General features: G+C 50.4%; 1 protein-coding gene across 1 annotated transcript; it reads right to left on the bottom strand.

Annotated features, from left to right (window-relative positions):
- Nucleotides 1-166: 166 nt before the first annotated feature.
- Nucleotides 167-13,573, bottom strand: RUSC1 (RUN and SH3 domain containing 1). Its single transcript, XM_070950640.1, has 10 exons — nt 11,956-13,573; nt 9,034-9,513; nt 8,281-8,376; nt 7,365-7,441; nt 5,763-5,937; nt 4,947-5,052; nt 4,304-4,350; nt 2,957-3,713; nt 1,963-2,094; nt 167-774 (listed from the first exon to the last, which is right to left on the bottom strand). The coding sequence occupies exons 1-10, from the start codon at nt 13,571-13,573 to the stop codon at nt 603-605; spliced, it is 3,660 nt and encodes a 1,219-aa protein (XP_070806741.1). The 3' UTR covers nt 167-602.
- Between the last annotated feature and the right edge of the window lie 1,843 nt (nt 13,574-15,416).

Here is a 15,416-nt window from a genome sequence, read left to right as displayed (position 1 = left end):
TATGCAATATACACATGACGGGAAATGCTCTTTTTTGCGTGGCGGCTGGACGGCAGACACGAGCGGCGGACAAATCAAAATCAGAAATCCCGGACGTCAAAAGAGAAGAAACCGGTCCAGCTTCCCCCCTACGCAACACTCGAGGTGTCCTGGGATACCCCCCCGCCCCGCCCTCCATCATCCCCAGCCAGCTTCCGACGGCGGGGAGGATGGGCCAGTCCAAGATCCCCAGATCCGAGAAAGCACAGCTCAGCATTTCGGAGGGGGGTAAATTTGCACGTCGGCTTGAAACGATCCCTGGGTGCTGTGCTAGGAAGCTCCCTCCGTGATGCTTTAGTCATTTGGATGGTTAACAGGGACCTTGGAGGTCATCTAGCCCAACCCCCTGCTCAGTCAGGAGACCTTTACGAGGGATTCGAACCGCCGAACTGCTAACCTTTCTGATCGACAAGCTCAGTGTCTTAGCCACTGAGCCACCTAGTCGGTGCTTTTAGGGGTGGGTTTATTTTTTTTTTTAAACAGTTTTTTTTTGGGGGGGTCAGTTCGATCCTCCATCCTTGGGGGGGTCTCCCTTCTTCCTTCCACCTGGCCTGGACCGCCATTCACATGACGAGGGAAGTGTAACCCACGGGGACGAGGCCTTGCCGGTCTCCGGAGAGGCATTTGAGCCAATCTTCGTCCACCGTCTCCATCACTTGCAGGATGTCCCCTTTGCAAAAGGCCAGGTGTCCGCCTGCGGCGTCGCCTGTGTGGTCGCAGAGAGCCCGCACAGCTCTGGAGAAACAGAATAAATAGAATAGAAGAAACAAGAGTTGGAAGGGAGGGACCTGGGAGGTCATCTAGTCCAACCCCCTGCTTAAACAGGCAACCCTACGCCACTTCAGACAAATGCCTTATCCAATCTCTTCTTAAAAACTTCCAGTGTTGGAGCATCCGCAACTTCCGGTGGCAAGTTGTTCCGCTGGTTAATTGTTCTAATAATCGTTCTAGAGGGAGGGAGGGAGGGAGGGAGGGAAGGAAGCGGAGCCAAATGTTGGTTTGTTGTCAACCTACCTTTATTGTTTTTAAAACTAACTCGGGGCAGTGAACGTACTTAAAAGTTCCTTCCTTCCTCCTATTTTCCCCACAATGACAACTCCGTGAGCTGGATTGGGAGGGAGGGAGGGAGGGAGGGAGGGAGGGTCCAAAGTCACTCAGCAGCTTTCGTGACTAAAGTGGAACTAGAACTCACCGTCTCCTGGTGATTGGACCCAAATCACCCAGCTGGCTTTCATGCCTAAGGCAGAACTAGAACTCACCGTCTCCTAGGGATTGATCCAGTCACCCAACTGGCCTTCATGACTAAAGTGGAACTAGAACTCCCCGTCTCCTGATGATTGGCCCAAAAATCACCCAGCTGGCTTTCATGCCTAAGGGAGAACTAGAACTCACCGTCTCCTAGTGATTGATCCAGACACCTAGCTGGTTTTCATAACTAAAGTGGAACTAGAACTCACCGTCTCCTGGTGATTGATCCAGACACCTAGCTGGTTTTCATAACTAAAGTGGAACTAGAACTCACCGTCTCCTGGTGATTGGACCCAAATCACCCAGCTGGCTTTCATGCCTAACGGAGAACTAGAACTCACCGTCTCCTAGGGATTCATCCAATCACCCAGCTGGCCTAAGGCAGAACTAGAACTCACCGTCTCCTGGTGATTGATCCAGTCACCCAGCTGGCTTTCATGACTAAAGCGGAACTAGAACTCCCCGTCTCCTGGTGATTGGCCCAAAAATCACCTGGCCATCTTTCATGCCTAAGGCAGGACTAGAATTCAGAATGAATTCTCAGGTTTGGTGGAAATAACGGTAACGGTGTGCTTTGAAAAAGGGCCTGCTGGACTGGCTGGCACGCCGGAGCTTTTATTCCCAATCAGCTAAAGCCCTGCCCCACAGATGTGTCCCAACAAGGCAGCAACTTACTTGTAGGTCTGTAATGGGTCTGGGGGATTCTGGGTCCCGTCTGCCTCTTGCCAGGGCTTCTGGGTCGGTCCCCCCTTCTTCGCGAGGGCCAGCGCGTTAACGGTGGGGCAGAGCCATCTCGAGGGGCGCCTGCTGGAGAACGAAGACATGGAAGGGATGGAGGTCGTTACGAATTGCTGATTCTTTCAGAAATCGCCCCACGGATCTAAATGTCCGATGGGGGGGATCGGAGCCTTAGGGGTAGGGAGGGAAAAAATGTAAATAATGCACTAACTAACCGATATATATTCCTTCGAATTTTAAATTTAAATTGAAGAATCGAATTTCAGAATTCTCCCATTTGGATAGCAAAGGCTTCTTCTGGTCAGGGGTGGGCTTTAAAAATTTTAGCAAGGGGTTCTCTGCCTGGTTGCTGGGTAGGCATGGGTGTGGTGGGCGTGGCCTAGTCGGCCTCCTGCACCACAGTGGGGGGGCAGGGCATTTTTGCCCTCCCCAGGTTCCGGAGGCTTTCCCTGAGCCTCCGGGAAGGCAAAAAACGGCCTCCCCAGGCTCCGGAGGCCCTCTAGAGGCCAGAAACAGGCCCGTTTCTGGCCTTCCTGAACTTCCGGTAGTCCCGTTTTTCACCTTCCCCGAGCCTCCACGCGCGCCCTACACTTACCTTCATCCAAAACGGGCCGCGTGGGGACTCTTGGGAGGGGTGGGGTGGGCGGGGCCAGCCAGGAGTGGGATTTGGGGGGGTTCTCCGAACTGCACAGAATCTTAGCTAGAGGTTCTCCCGAACCCCTGCGAACCCCCAGCAGCCCGCCCCGGCTTCTACTCCTTAGCGAGGCCACATCCAGACAGGCAGCCATAACCCTTCCCATTTCACTTTTCAAAGCTAAACTCCTTTTCGGCAGCCCCCTCCCTCCCCGCCTACGCCTAACACATTTCGTGGGTCATCGTCAGAGCTTCTCCAGGTGTAAACACAGGGCCGTCCCGTCACCTACCTACCTACCTAGCTCGGGGTAGGCTCAAATCCGTCTCGTTCAGCGTCCCAGGAAAATTGGCTCCAAACAGCCATCCCAGCCACCTTTCGTTCCCGTTTCCCGCCTCCGATTTCTCCTCGCCCGCTTGGGTTCCTTCCAGGTAGACTTCTCCTGCCTCAGGGGTATCCATTGCTGGCTTGAGATGGCTCCCTGACGATGAGCTTTCCTCCTTGCAAACCGATTCCTGTTTTTCTATCTCCTTTTTCGGGCATTCCTCGGCATTGGCACCGGTGTCTCCGGCTGCCGCCCGGCTTTCCCTGATGGCCACCCATAGCTTGGTCCATTGGGGCTTCCACTTGCTCGACGGCAGGTTTGGGGTCTCCTCCTTGGGCTCCGGATGGGCCCAAGCCGGGCTCCCGTTCCCACGGAGGGTGCTGGCCAACCGGTCTCTCCACCCCAGAAATCTCTGGGGCAGAAGCCATTCCTGAAAGGGGCTGGATGGAGCCAAGAACCCATCTTCCAAAGAAATCGGAGATTCGGATAAATCCACCGGTGTCAAACCGGGGCTCTCCCAACGACCGGCGCTGAGTTCGGGAGACGGGGTGCTTCGCTGGGCCATCAGCCGGACGCTGACGGGCAGGTGGCGGTGTTCGAAGAGCAAATCCAGTTGGAAGGTGAGGACGGAAAGGGGTTGCAGGAGAAGAAGCAGCTCTTCGGCCCAACGGTGGCAGAACCGCTGACTCAGGAGGAGGAAAGCAGTGGGCAGGTAGAGCGAGGAGATCAGCTCTGGTTTTTTGGGGGGTAAAAATGGCAAAAACGGGTCAGAAACACGAACGGAGAAGAGCATCTTAAACGGGATAACGAGATGGTTCGGTGCAGGGAAGAACGAAAAGCAGAGAAAAGAGCAAACGGGTGTTTGAATTGGAGTCAAGCTACTAGTCCACTGTGTCTCGACCTTGTCCGTTTGAAGCTGGGTGGGCTTCAGCTCCCAGAATCCCCCCAACCAACCTGTTTTAAGACAAGTAGGTTTTTGACTCCCAGAATTCCCCAACGAGCATGGGTGGACTTCAACTCCCAGAATTCCCCCAGCCAAGTGTGGATGGACTTCAGCTCCCAGAATTCCCCACTGGCTGCGGCATTCTGGGAGTTGAAATCCACTCCACTCTTTAAATTGCCACGGTCGAGAAGCATTTTCTTAGTGGTAATGGATGTTTTTCTTATTCTCCTCAGACCTCTGCAAAAAAAAAATCAAAATAATTCCCAGGCTACGTTGGAAACGACGTTTTGAGCCAGACTCAAAAGATTGTGAACTGACAATTCAACTAAGCACCCCTTTTCTGGAAAAGACGCAACCCACCCACCCGAATCTGACCTACCTGAGTTTCTCTGCAGCTGCGCGAACCATTCCTCTACTTGCTTCAAACTGAGGAAGAAGAATAAGAGGGGAGCATTTAAGAAATGGGGTACCAGAATCGCCATCCCTAAATCAGTTGGTCGTTCGGTGAATCGCGCCTGATTTTTACAATTTTGTTAAGCGAAACCGGCTTCTCCCCTCGACTTCGCTTGTTCGGGATCCAGCTGGGAAGGTCACAAAAGGAGATCACGGGACGATCCAACCGTCATAAAAAGGAACCAATAGCCAAGCATCCCAATTTGGATCCTGTCACTCTGGGGATACTGCCCCGGGTCTTCTTAAGTGTGAAAAGCAGTCCTAATTCACTTTTTTCAGTGCCGTCGTAACTTCAAAACACTCTGTAAGTCGAAGACCATCCGTCTCCCTTTTCATTTTCTATTTTTGTCCTTGTTGGTCTTTCCTTTTCATCTTTTTTCCATCCTTTCTTTTCCCAACCTCCCTTTTTTTTTTTAAATGCGCGAGAGGGACGGGGCCACTCTTTATCCTTAAATCGGGAGCCGGTGACAGCTTCGGAAACGAAACACTCTTATTTCTTTAAAAAAAAAACCTTTTAAATCATTTCCCTCAGTTCCATCCTCCCACCTTGCACCACCACCCCGACTCACTTCAGAAGGCCCAGGATAAAAGCGTGGAAGCGTTGGTGGTTACTCCGGAGTGGGGCCAGACGTGACACACGCCAGTATAATGCGGTAAAGGATCTGGTGTGGGGACCTGGAGAGAAAAAACAGACCAGATCGCTTCGCAAGACTGTTGTGAGCATCGCGTATGTCTCAGCCGGAAAGATAGACTTAGGTGTGAACGAGTGCCTTGTGTCAACCCCAACAACTGTGTGTTGTGGCCCGCCAGCGGCCAGCAGAGCTGACAGCAGATTCAGACAGTGAGGTGGTTGGGGAGGAGTCAGTCCTGGAGTCAGGGGAAGGCACTGATGAGGGCTCTGCGTCAGAGGCAGAGAGGGGGCCAAGGCCGTCTGATAGTTGTCAGCTGCCTTCGGAATCGGACATCAGTGAGGCAGAGGAACAGCTGGAGCCTGTTCCCAGAGTTGCCAGACGAAGGGAACAGCTAAAGAACAAGGGTCGACTCAGGAGTAAAGCCACAGGTGGACGGTGAATGGCCCCTCCCAGAGGGAATGAAAGAGGAGTGAACGGGGAGTGGAGTTTGCAGGAGGCAATTAGTTCGCAAAACTGGCCGCGTGGAGACTCCTGGGAGGGGAGGGATGGGCAAGACCAACCAGTCCTTGCAACTACCGGTTCAGTGAACCGGATGTAAAAATTAGCATCCGATTAGCCCGAACCTGTCTGAACCGGCTGAATCCCATCCCTGCACACACATACACACAAACACAAATACAGACCACAATCCACACGAAATGCTTCCTTCTCCTCCGGTTCCCCAATTCTCTTAACCTCCCCATCACCACCTACCTGGCCTGGCCGAAGCTTCAATGACGCTCCACGGAGAACTGGGCCGGTGTCCCGTGATGACGTCCTTCTGAAAAGGCTTCAGGCCGTCACCCACCAGGGCGTGCAAGGCGGGGCACAGCGTATTGAGGATCAAATACCCCACTTCGGGGGTGAGCTGACTATCGCCCAGCTGAGCCTGCGCAGGAGAGAAAGGACCAGGGGTGAAATCCAGCAGGTTCTGACAGGTTCTGGAGAACCGGTAGCGGAAATTTTGAGTAGTTCGGAGAATCGGTAAATACCACCTCTGGCTGGCCCCAGAATGGGGAAGGAATGGGAATTTTGCAATATCCTTCCCCCAGGAGTGGGGAGGGAATGGGGATTTTGCAGTATCCTTCCCCTGCCATGCCCACCAAGCCACACCCACCAAGCCACGCCCACAGAACCGGTAGTAAAAAAAATTTGGATTTCACCACTGGAAAGGACCGCGCCAGCGCTTGGCAGCAGGAGAAGAGCAAATAATTCAACCCTGCCTTTGCTAATTATCCCAATTAGCCTATCCTAATTAACATTCAACATCCTGCCCGCCCAACTTTTTAACCAAGGAGGAAAATCATCCTAACTTTGGCTTCCGGCCAAGCCACCGAACGAGACCAACCGAACTGCGGCATGGAAAAAGGGCCGTTTTTAAACACTTAACAACCAGGGATGGGCTTTAAAAATTTTAGCAAGGGGTTCTCTGCCTGGTTGCTGGGTGGGCGTGGCCATGGTGGGTGTGGCCTACTCGGCCAACTGCACCACGGTGTGGGGGGGCGATTTTTTCATTTTCATTTCATTTCATTTTATTAAATTTGTATACCGCCCTACTCCCGAAGGACTCAGGGCGGTGAACAGCCATAAAATAAAATTTTGCCCTCCCCAGGCTCCGGAGGCTTTTCTCGAACCTCCAGGAGGGCAGAAACGACCTCCCCAGGCTCCAAAGGCCCTCTGGAGGCCAGGCCCAAACTTCCGGGAGGCCTGTTTTTTGCCCTCCCCAGTCTCTGTGCGTGCCCTGCACTTACCTGCATCTAAAACAGGCCGCGTGGGGATTCCTGGGAGGGGCGGGGTGGGCGGGGCCAGCCAGAGTGGGATTTGGGGGTTCTCTGAACTGCACAGAATCTTAGCTAGAAGTTCTCTAGCTGCGAACCCCCAACAGCCCACGCCTGCTTACAACTATCGCAGCTTTGCAAGTGGCTCATTTTATGACGATCGCAGCATCCCCGGAGGGGGCCACTCAACCCCCTTTTGAGACCTCCCGGCGAGCAAAAAAGTCAACGAGGAAGCCAGATTCACTTAACGACTGTGTTACTAACTTAACCACCCGCGGGGATCCACTTAACAGCAGTCATAAAATAGGCCATAATAATAATAATAATAACAACAACAACAACAACAACTTAACAACGGTCTCGCTTAGCAGCAGATAATGTTGGGCTCCGTTGTGGTCGTAGGTGGAGGACCGCCTGCAATTGTGCGGTTGAATTGCACCACCCCGAAGATGGCATTTTATTCGGCTTAGCCTACTTCGCAGGGTGGTTGTGCGGATAAACGGGAGCAGGGGGGGGAGGGCCGGCGCGCCGAACTGACCTTTTGAACGAGGTTCCTGGCGGTGCTGAAATGAGCCATGATTTTGTCCACGGAAGCACTGACGGCCACCAGCAGCGCTAGAAAGGAAGGGGGGGTAGAGGAAGGCGTTGGGGTGTGGGAAGAGTCCCAATTCCGGGGGAGTCCTGGGCCCCAGATTATGGGTGCATTCTGTTAAGTGAACCCTTTTGAGGTATTTTGGTTCAAAAATTATTGCCCGCAGATGCACACTTTTGCCCATTTAAAGGTTACACGAACAAGACTTTTAATAACATCTACATGTTATTATTCTTTCTTTCTTTCTTTCTTTCTTTCTTTCTTTCTTTCTTTCTTTCTTTCTTTCTTTCTTTCTCTTTCTCTCCCTCTATCTACCCCTCTATCCATCTCTCTCTCCCTCTAGCTTTGTCTGTCTGCCCATCGTATCTTCCTATCTTCCTTCCTTCCTTCCTTCCGTCCTTCCTCTATCATATCTATCTATCTATCTATCTATCTATCTATCTATCTATCTATCTATCTATCTATCTATCTATCTATCTATCCCTCTGTCCCTCTGTCCCTCTGTCCCTCTATCTATCTATCTATCTATCTATCTATCTATCTATCTATCTATCTATCTATCTATTTCTTTGAGAGTTTAAGATTGCAGACCCCTGATCTAATCTATCTGTATCATCTCCATATCTTCCTTCCTTCCTTCCTTCCTTCCTTCCTTCCTTCCTTCCTTCCTTCCTTCCTTATCTACCTATCTACCTATCATCTATCTATCTATCTATCTATCTATCTATCTATCTATCTATCTATCTATCTATCTATCTATCATCTCCTTCCTTCCTTCCTTCCTTCCTTCCTTCCTTCCTTCCTTCCTTCCTTCCTTCCTTCCTTTCTTCCTTCTCACCTACCAACCGACCTACGATCTTACCTTTTTTCTGTTGTCGAAGCTGTGTAGAGACCGCATCTCCTTTCCTCGCTGGGCATCCTTGGAGTGAGACCCCAGCAAAGGACTGAGAATGTCGAACTAGTAAAAAAAAAGAAAAAAGAAAGAAAAAGGAAAGAAAGAAAAAAAGTGGAGAACGTAAGAATCAACCTGCCTTTAATAGGTTGACTTGCTCCTCTGCGGGCAGGATTTATGAATTATTTAATTATTTAACCTTCTCCCCTTCCTCCCTCCCCCTTGTTTTTTTTTTTTTTTCATCCCATGGTGTGGTTTGTTTGTTTTTTTTCTTTCTCTTCCTGGTGTCTGTTTAAAACTTTGCCAGATCCATAGAAAAAGTCTGTTATCAGGTTAGGTAGGTCTGAGTTGGGTCTGCTTATCTGGGTTAATTCCAGGTGACTAGCCGAGTCCCAAAAATGTTCCTTTGCAATGCAAGGCCAGACTGATTTTTTTTTTTTAAATCAAAGTTTTCCCAAGCTTGACAACTTAAAGCGATGTGGACTTCATCTCCCAGAATTCTATGCTAGCTGGGGAATTCTGGGAGTTGAAGTCTACACATCTTCAAGTTTGCCCAGCTTGGGAAAACTCTGATTTAAATATTGCACTACGGGAAGAGATTCCAAAGTCCACCTCCCTCCTTTTCCACTAAGCTTCCTCTGTTTTTAGGGTCCTTTCCCCTCCCCCCTCAAAAAGACAGGGCAGATCGCAAAGCGCCATCAAGGAAGAGGGGGAGAGGCTTACGTTGGCGAGGGGCTCCCGACTCCTTGGCGCTCATAGCTTTCCCCCAGGGACCCTTTCCACCCTGCTTTCCCATGGGGTCTCGGGCTCCAAGTGACAGCTCGGGCACCTGGTGGGTGGGGAAAGCTAAGATGGGGAAGGATTTGCTGGAGGGGAAAAAGGGGGAGAACAGGACGGCCAGATCAGGGCTGCTGAGGAAGGGGAGCAGGCTTCGAGCCGGTGGGGAATACGCCCCGATGGGCGAGAGACGGACGGGGAGGTCCGGAGACACCGCGTCGAAAAGCGGTCCCTGCCGGGTTGCCAATAAGCAAACGTCTTCGCAGGAGAGAGTCTTCAGCCTCGGACAAAAGGCCACGACTGATGGGTCAGGGGGCAGCTGAGCAGCATTCTCCAAGCTGGGAAGTTGGGGAAGGGGAGAAGAGGGTCCAGCAGCCTGCCCCTTTGCTGGGGGGAGACCCCGAGGCCGAGGGAAGAACTGGTGAGCTGCAGGCGGCGGGAACGAAGGACGAGAAACGCAGAAGACGTCGGGGTCAGAGTCCCGAAAAAATAGCAGCCGGGGGTTTTTAGACAAGAACCAGACGGATGGAGGATTTTGGGGTGGGTGGCAGAAAGAAATATTGGGGAGCCAGTGGAGAACGTGAGGATGGTGCAGAAAGAAGTAAAAGGGGGAGGGGGAACGGCAGCAGGAAAGGGAGTCCGAAAGCCGGGTGCAGGTTGTAGAGACAGGAGGGAGGGAAGGAAGAGAGAATATGAGAAGGAGAAAAAAAAAACGTTAATTCTGGACACCACAATAAAACAGACATATCATTTGTTGGGGGAGGGAGGCCCAGCCCACCCACCCACAAAGCCAATACCTCCACCCTCCCCTATTTGGAAGCCTGGAATTCGGACTACAATCCCCTTCATCCTGGGCTGGGTGACAGCTTCCTTATTACTCTCTGCAGCCCAAGGCCTACAAGGTGGAAATTGAGAAGGGGGGGGGAAGGATTCCTACAGGAATATAGAGGTTAAAAACAGCCCCCTCCCATGCAAAAAACAGGGGGGGGCTGGACTCTACAAGCCCCCCACCCCCCATGCACATCATCACACCACACTAGAGATTCCTGAAAGGACGAGAGCCAAGCCACAATTAAACCCCAATTGTAAGGTTCAGTTGCTTTCCTTCCTCCTGCTGGACGAACGAAGCTAAATTCAGATTACCTTTTTTTGAGTGGAGGGTGGGGAAGGAAATTTTCTGAACAGGAAAAGGCAGCTAATTCGGATTCCTGAATTCGGGATCTCTCGTCCCTTCCGCCAACCCCCCCCCCCCCCCGCCTCTCTGGCTCTTTAAATAAAGGCAGGAAGCTAGCTTACAAAACGTCCTGTTTGTTTGCCAGAAAGGTTGAAGGTGGAAGCCGCAGAACAAAGAAAGAGAAAGTGATTCCCGGGGAAAGCAATAAATATTTAATCCGACTGGCAAGGAGGATGGGAGGAGCATTCAAGAAAGAAAAAAAAAGAAAGAAAGAAAAAAAACCAAGGAAGCAAAAAAAAACAAAAAACACTCAGCCCAAAATCCCCAGCAAATGTCCTGCTTTTTAAAAAAAATCATGATTATGAATTATAATTATTGTCTTACTATTATAATTGCAAAGTTGTTCACCAGTTGTTCGGACTGGATGGGGCATTTTTATCCCGCCTATCTAAGCCTTCGTAAAAGTAAAGGTTCCCCTCGCACATACGTGCTAGTCGTTCCCGACTCTAGGGGGCGGTGCTCATCTCCGTTTCAAAGCCGAAGAGCCAGCGCTGTCCGAAGACGTCTCCGTGGTCCTGTGGCCGGCATGACTCAATGCCAAAAGGCGCACGGAAAACGCTGTTCCCTTCCCACCAAAGGTGGTGCCTATTTTTCTACTTGCATTTTTTTTACGTGCTTTCGAACTGCTAGGTTGGCAGAAGCTGAGACAAGTCACGGGAGCTCCCCCCGTTACGCGGCAGCACTAGGGATTCGAACCGCTGAACTGCCGGCCTTTCGATCGACAAGCTCAGTGTCTTAGCCACTGAGCCACCGCGTCCCTTTGTAGAAGTATAATTATTGCCTTATTATTGATTAACGTAGATAAAATAAGAGTGAGATTAGATAGGATAAGTGCTTAGGGACTAGAAACCTTATTATTCTTATTGCAGAGGTTAAATCTGCGATATGTACAGATATGAGAAAGGAAAAATTTTGCTCCCCATCTTGTATCCTAAGCCTCCTTAGATGTGAGGATGTCTTCAGGGATGGGCGTTCAAATCTCCTTCCGTTTACAGCTAGTCCTCGACTTAGTGACCGAAGTTACAACGGCACTGAAAAAAAAAGCGGTTTATGACTATTTTTCACACTTACGACCGTTGCCGGTAAAGTCCATGGGGAAGCCAGATTCACTTAAGCGCCGTGTGACTGATTTAAGAGCTGCAGGGATGCCCTTTAACAACTGTGGCAAGGAAGGTCGTAAAACGGAGCCAAACTCTCTTCAGAACGGTCTCGCTTTGCAACAGAAAGTTTGGGCTCGATTGTGGTCGTAAGTCGAGGACTACCTGCATAGAGCTGTGTCTGTTGATATCAGAATCCTTGCTTATCATCGTCTCCGTTTAATGACCCCATAATAATCCCTTGTGAGATGGAGTCTGGGCAACTGAATGGAGCTAGCAAGTGTTTTCCTGGCCAGATGCCCTTCTTGTCACCGGTGCGGAGTTTTGTTCGGCAGATAATATTCTCAAGTGTGCCCAGAGAGAGAAATATCTGCCTCTACCTAGGATTGAACTCACAGCCTCCTGAATGTGAGGCGAGAGCTCCACCTCTAGGCCACCGCACCACTCCTATCAGAATCCTTGCTTATATTCCTAATCGTTCCAGTTTTCATCTAATGAGGCACGGCCTGTCAATCAAGAAAAGGGGGAGCATCTTACCCTTAGGGACCTTCCTGTCCCCCATCTCTGCCTTCCTGCAGACGTCAGGATCCCACCTCTCCTGGCGTTCAGTCTCCATGGGTCTCCCAAGCTGTTTCGGCTTGACTCCTACATCTTCTCCATCGTCAGAACCTCCTTCCACAATCGGCTGTAGACCCGGACGAGATCTCTTCATCCGGGGCGGGATTTCCTTCGCGCCCCACAAATGTCCATTGGCCACGGGTTCCGAGTCGTTCATCTCTCGCCCCGTGTGACCGTCGGGGACCCCTTGAGCAGGATTCCCCCGGTGATGGCTTGGGTTGCCTGCCTTGGTGGCCAGTTGGCTGTTTTGCTTCCGATGACGGAGGTCTTTAAATGTGATGACCCCACGTTGGAGACTGAGGGTAGGAGGAGAAGGCTCCACCGGACAAGTGGATGGCTTGGTGGCCTCCTGTCCGGTTCCCCAGGTGAGTTCGTGAGACGGAGGCATCTCCGTGTCGGGAGAAAAGACAATCAACCAATCGCTTTGGTCCTTCTTGGATGTCATCTTCTTCCTCTTCTGAGCCAACTCATGGAAGGAGGTGATGATCTTCTTAGATGTTTCTCCTTGGGGTTCGCTGCGGTGGAGTTGGTGCTCCACAGGTTCAGGAGGGACCGCCACCTCTGGAGCTGGCTTCCCCCCTTCACTTCTTCTCAACCCCTGAAGACCCCTTTTGGTCCGAGGGGGAATCGGAGGAGGCACGCCTCCAAAACGAGACCTCGCCGGCGTGGCTCGGTTGGAGTTGATGTCCACTTGGCCCAAGGAGACACTGTTGAGCTGCTTGACCTCGCGGGCTGGGAGTGCGTTACAGTTGGAATCTACTTCCAGCCCACGAGGGGGGACCACCGGCACCGCAGGAGGTGCTCTGCAGGGGCGGACAGGTGGCGGAACAAGAGGAAGGACTTTGATGGACCCAACCTGAGATGATCCTTCTTGGCTTTCCGGACAAGGAGGAGAGTTGTCAAATGGAGATTCTGGTGAGCTGCTGCTGTACAAACTGTCTGGACTATCCCAGATATGGGCCTCAGGATGCTCAACCACGGGGACATTAAGGTTTGGACCTCTCTCTTGGTGGTGGACCAGAACGTTCTGCGTGTCCTCCAAGGGGATAATATTCGGTTGGCTTTCTGGACTTCGGGCCTCTTCAGCAGGGAAGGGCTTGCAGTACACCGAGATGGGAGACTCATCCAAGCTGAGATCCGAGCAGCTGCTGATGGACGAAGAAGTTTGGTCTGATGCTTCCTCTTCTTCTTCTTCTTCTTCCTCCACCTCTTCTTCTTCTTCTTCATGGTTGACCGTTGGGCGGTTGGTCAAGGAAGATGGAGCCTGGAGGCCCTGCTTAACTTCAGACGATACCGGGTGAGCCTCACAACACCGGCAAGTCAACGATGGGTTGTTGGAGTTGGCGTCCACCAGGCTTGGGACCAGTTGACCTCCATGTTCCTCGCATTCGTGGCAACCCACTTGTTCCCTTGATGGCCCCAAGGTGTTGGCGTCCTCCTGAAGTTCTGGGTGCCTGGAGAGGTGGAGCCCCAAGGAGATGTGTTGCAAGTGGACGTGGTTTAAGTTGCAAATTAAGCTTTTTTTGGGAGACTGCATGGCTCCTGGGCACACGGAGAGAAAAGATTTGGAATGCAAGAGCCCGTTGGTAGATTCGGCTCTGTTTTCTCCTGAAAAGGAAGATCAGAAAAGACAAAAGGTAGGAAAAACAGGTGGGGAGAATGGACATCACTGCTTGGTCTACTTTCCTTCTCGCCATCCAGTGTGTTTTTCAACCTCAACAACTTTAAAGTAGGTTGACTTCAAATCCTAAAATGTCCCAGCCAGCCAGCACTCCTTCTCCATCTGTTTATCTCTTCCTTCCTTCCTTCCTTCCTTCCTTCCTTCCTTCCTTCCTTCCTCCCTTCCTTTTTCATCTGTTTATCTATTCCTTCCTTCTATCCTTCCTTCCATCCCCACATGCATGGATCTACCTTCCTGCTTTTCGTCTCCATCTGTATCTGTTCCTTCCTTCCAATTCATCTCCATCAGTATCTATTCCTTCCTTCGTTCCTTCTCAGTTCCTCTCCTTTTCTTTTCTCCCCTTCCTTCCCAATTCCCCTCTCCTTCCTTCCTTCTTTTTTCTTTCTTTCTCCTTCCTGCCTGCCTGCCTTCCTTCCTGTCTTTTTCTTTCTTTCTCCTTCCTTCCTTTCTTCTTCCTTCCTTCCTTCCTTCCTTTTTCTTTCTTTCTTTCTTTCTTTCTTTCTTTCTTTCTTTTTCTTTCTTTCTTTCTCCTTCCTTCTTTATTCTTCCTTTCTTTCTCCTTCCTTCCTTCTTTCTTTCTCCTTCCTTCCTTCCTTTTTCTTTCTTTCTTTTTCTTTCTTTCTTTCTTTCTCCTTCCTTCCTTTCTTCTTCCTTTCTTTCTCCTTCCTTCCTTCCTTTTTCTTTCTTTCTTTTTCTTTCTTTCTTTCTCCTTCCTTCCTTCTTCCTTTCTTTCTTTTTCCTTCCTTCCTCTTTCTTTCTTTCTTTTTCTTTCTTTCTTTCCTTCTTTCTTTCCTTCTTTCTTTCTCCTTCCTTCCTTTCTTCTTCCTTCCTTCCTTCCTTCCTTTCCATGAGCTCATTCCATTCGCAGATTCCCCCCACCCTCCCACCCCCTTCCCCAAACCCATTTGCAACTTAAATATCGGCAGATGTAATATGTGTGTTGGGCATAGCCAGCGCGCTAAGCTGTTCCTCTTCTATTATTCATCAGCCTGAGATATATATATATATATATATATATATATATATATATATATATATATATATATATATATATATATATATATATATATATATTCCAAGCTATTTCCACACTCGACTCGTTCACCGCTTCCTTTCCAAAGATCTTCCCCACCCCCAATGCATCACAAACATCAGAACAAAAATGCCTGCAGAAAGTGTGTCACCGAGTCCTTTCCGAAAAGCCTTGAGTGCCGATTCCCCCTTCCCCAGGTAGACTGCTCTTGGCTGGGGAGGCTCTGCTCCTCCACGACCATCTCTCTCCCCCCCAAAGCTAATGATCCAACGATAAAAGGCAATTGACAAGTAGGCTAAGACAAGAGCCTCGCTTTGTCTGTTTCGACTGCGCAGATGGGGGGGACAGGCGGCGACTGTTTTTCCGTGTCTTCTTGTTCAAGAAGAGAAATTGGGGTTCTCATGACAACAAGGATGTCGGGTGGCAGACCCCTCCCTCCTCAGCCCCTCCACTCCCTCCCTGTTTACAGATATCTGTCTGTCTGTCTACCTATCACTCCCCTTCCCTTCCCTCCCCATCTCTGTTTATCTATTTCTCTCTCTCTCTTTCTACATCTGTCTGTCTGTCTGCCTATCTATCTATCTATCTATCTATCTATCTATGTCTGTCTTTCTCTATTTCTATCAATCTATCAATCTATCAATCTATCTATCTATCTATCTATCT

The sequence above is a fragment of the Pituophis catenifer genome, unplaced genomic scaffold, assembly GCF_029215685.1.
Source record: "Pituophis catenifer annectens isolate HBS135680 unplaced genomic scaffold, rPitCat1.0.hap2 SCAF_10, whole genome shotgun sequence".
NCBI classification, from domain to species: Eukaryota; Metazoa; Chordata; class Lepidosauria; order Squamata; family Colubridae; genus Pituophis; species Pituophis catenifer.
This window is presented reverse-complemented; position numbering and strand designations above follow the sequence as displayed.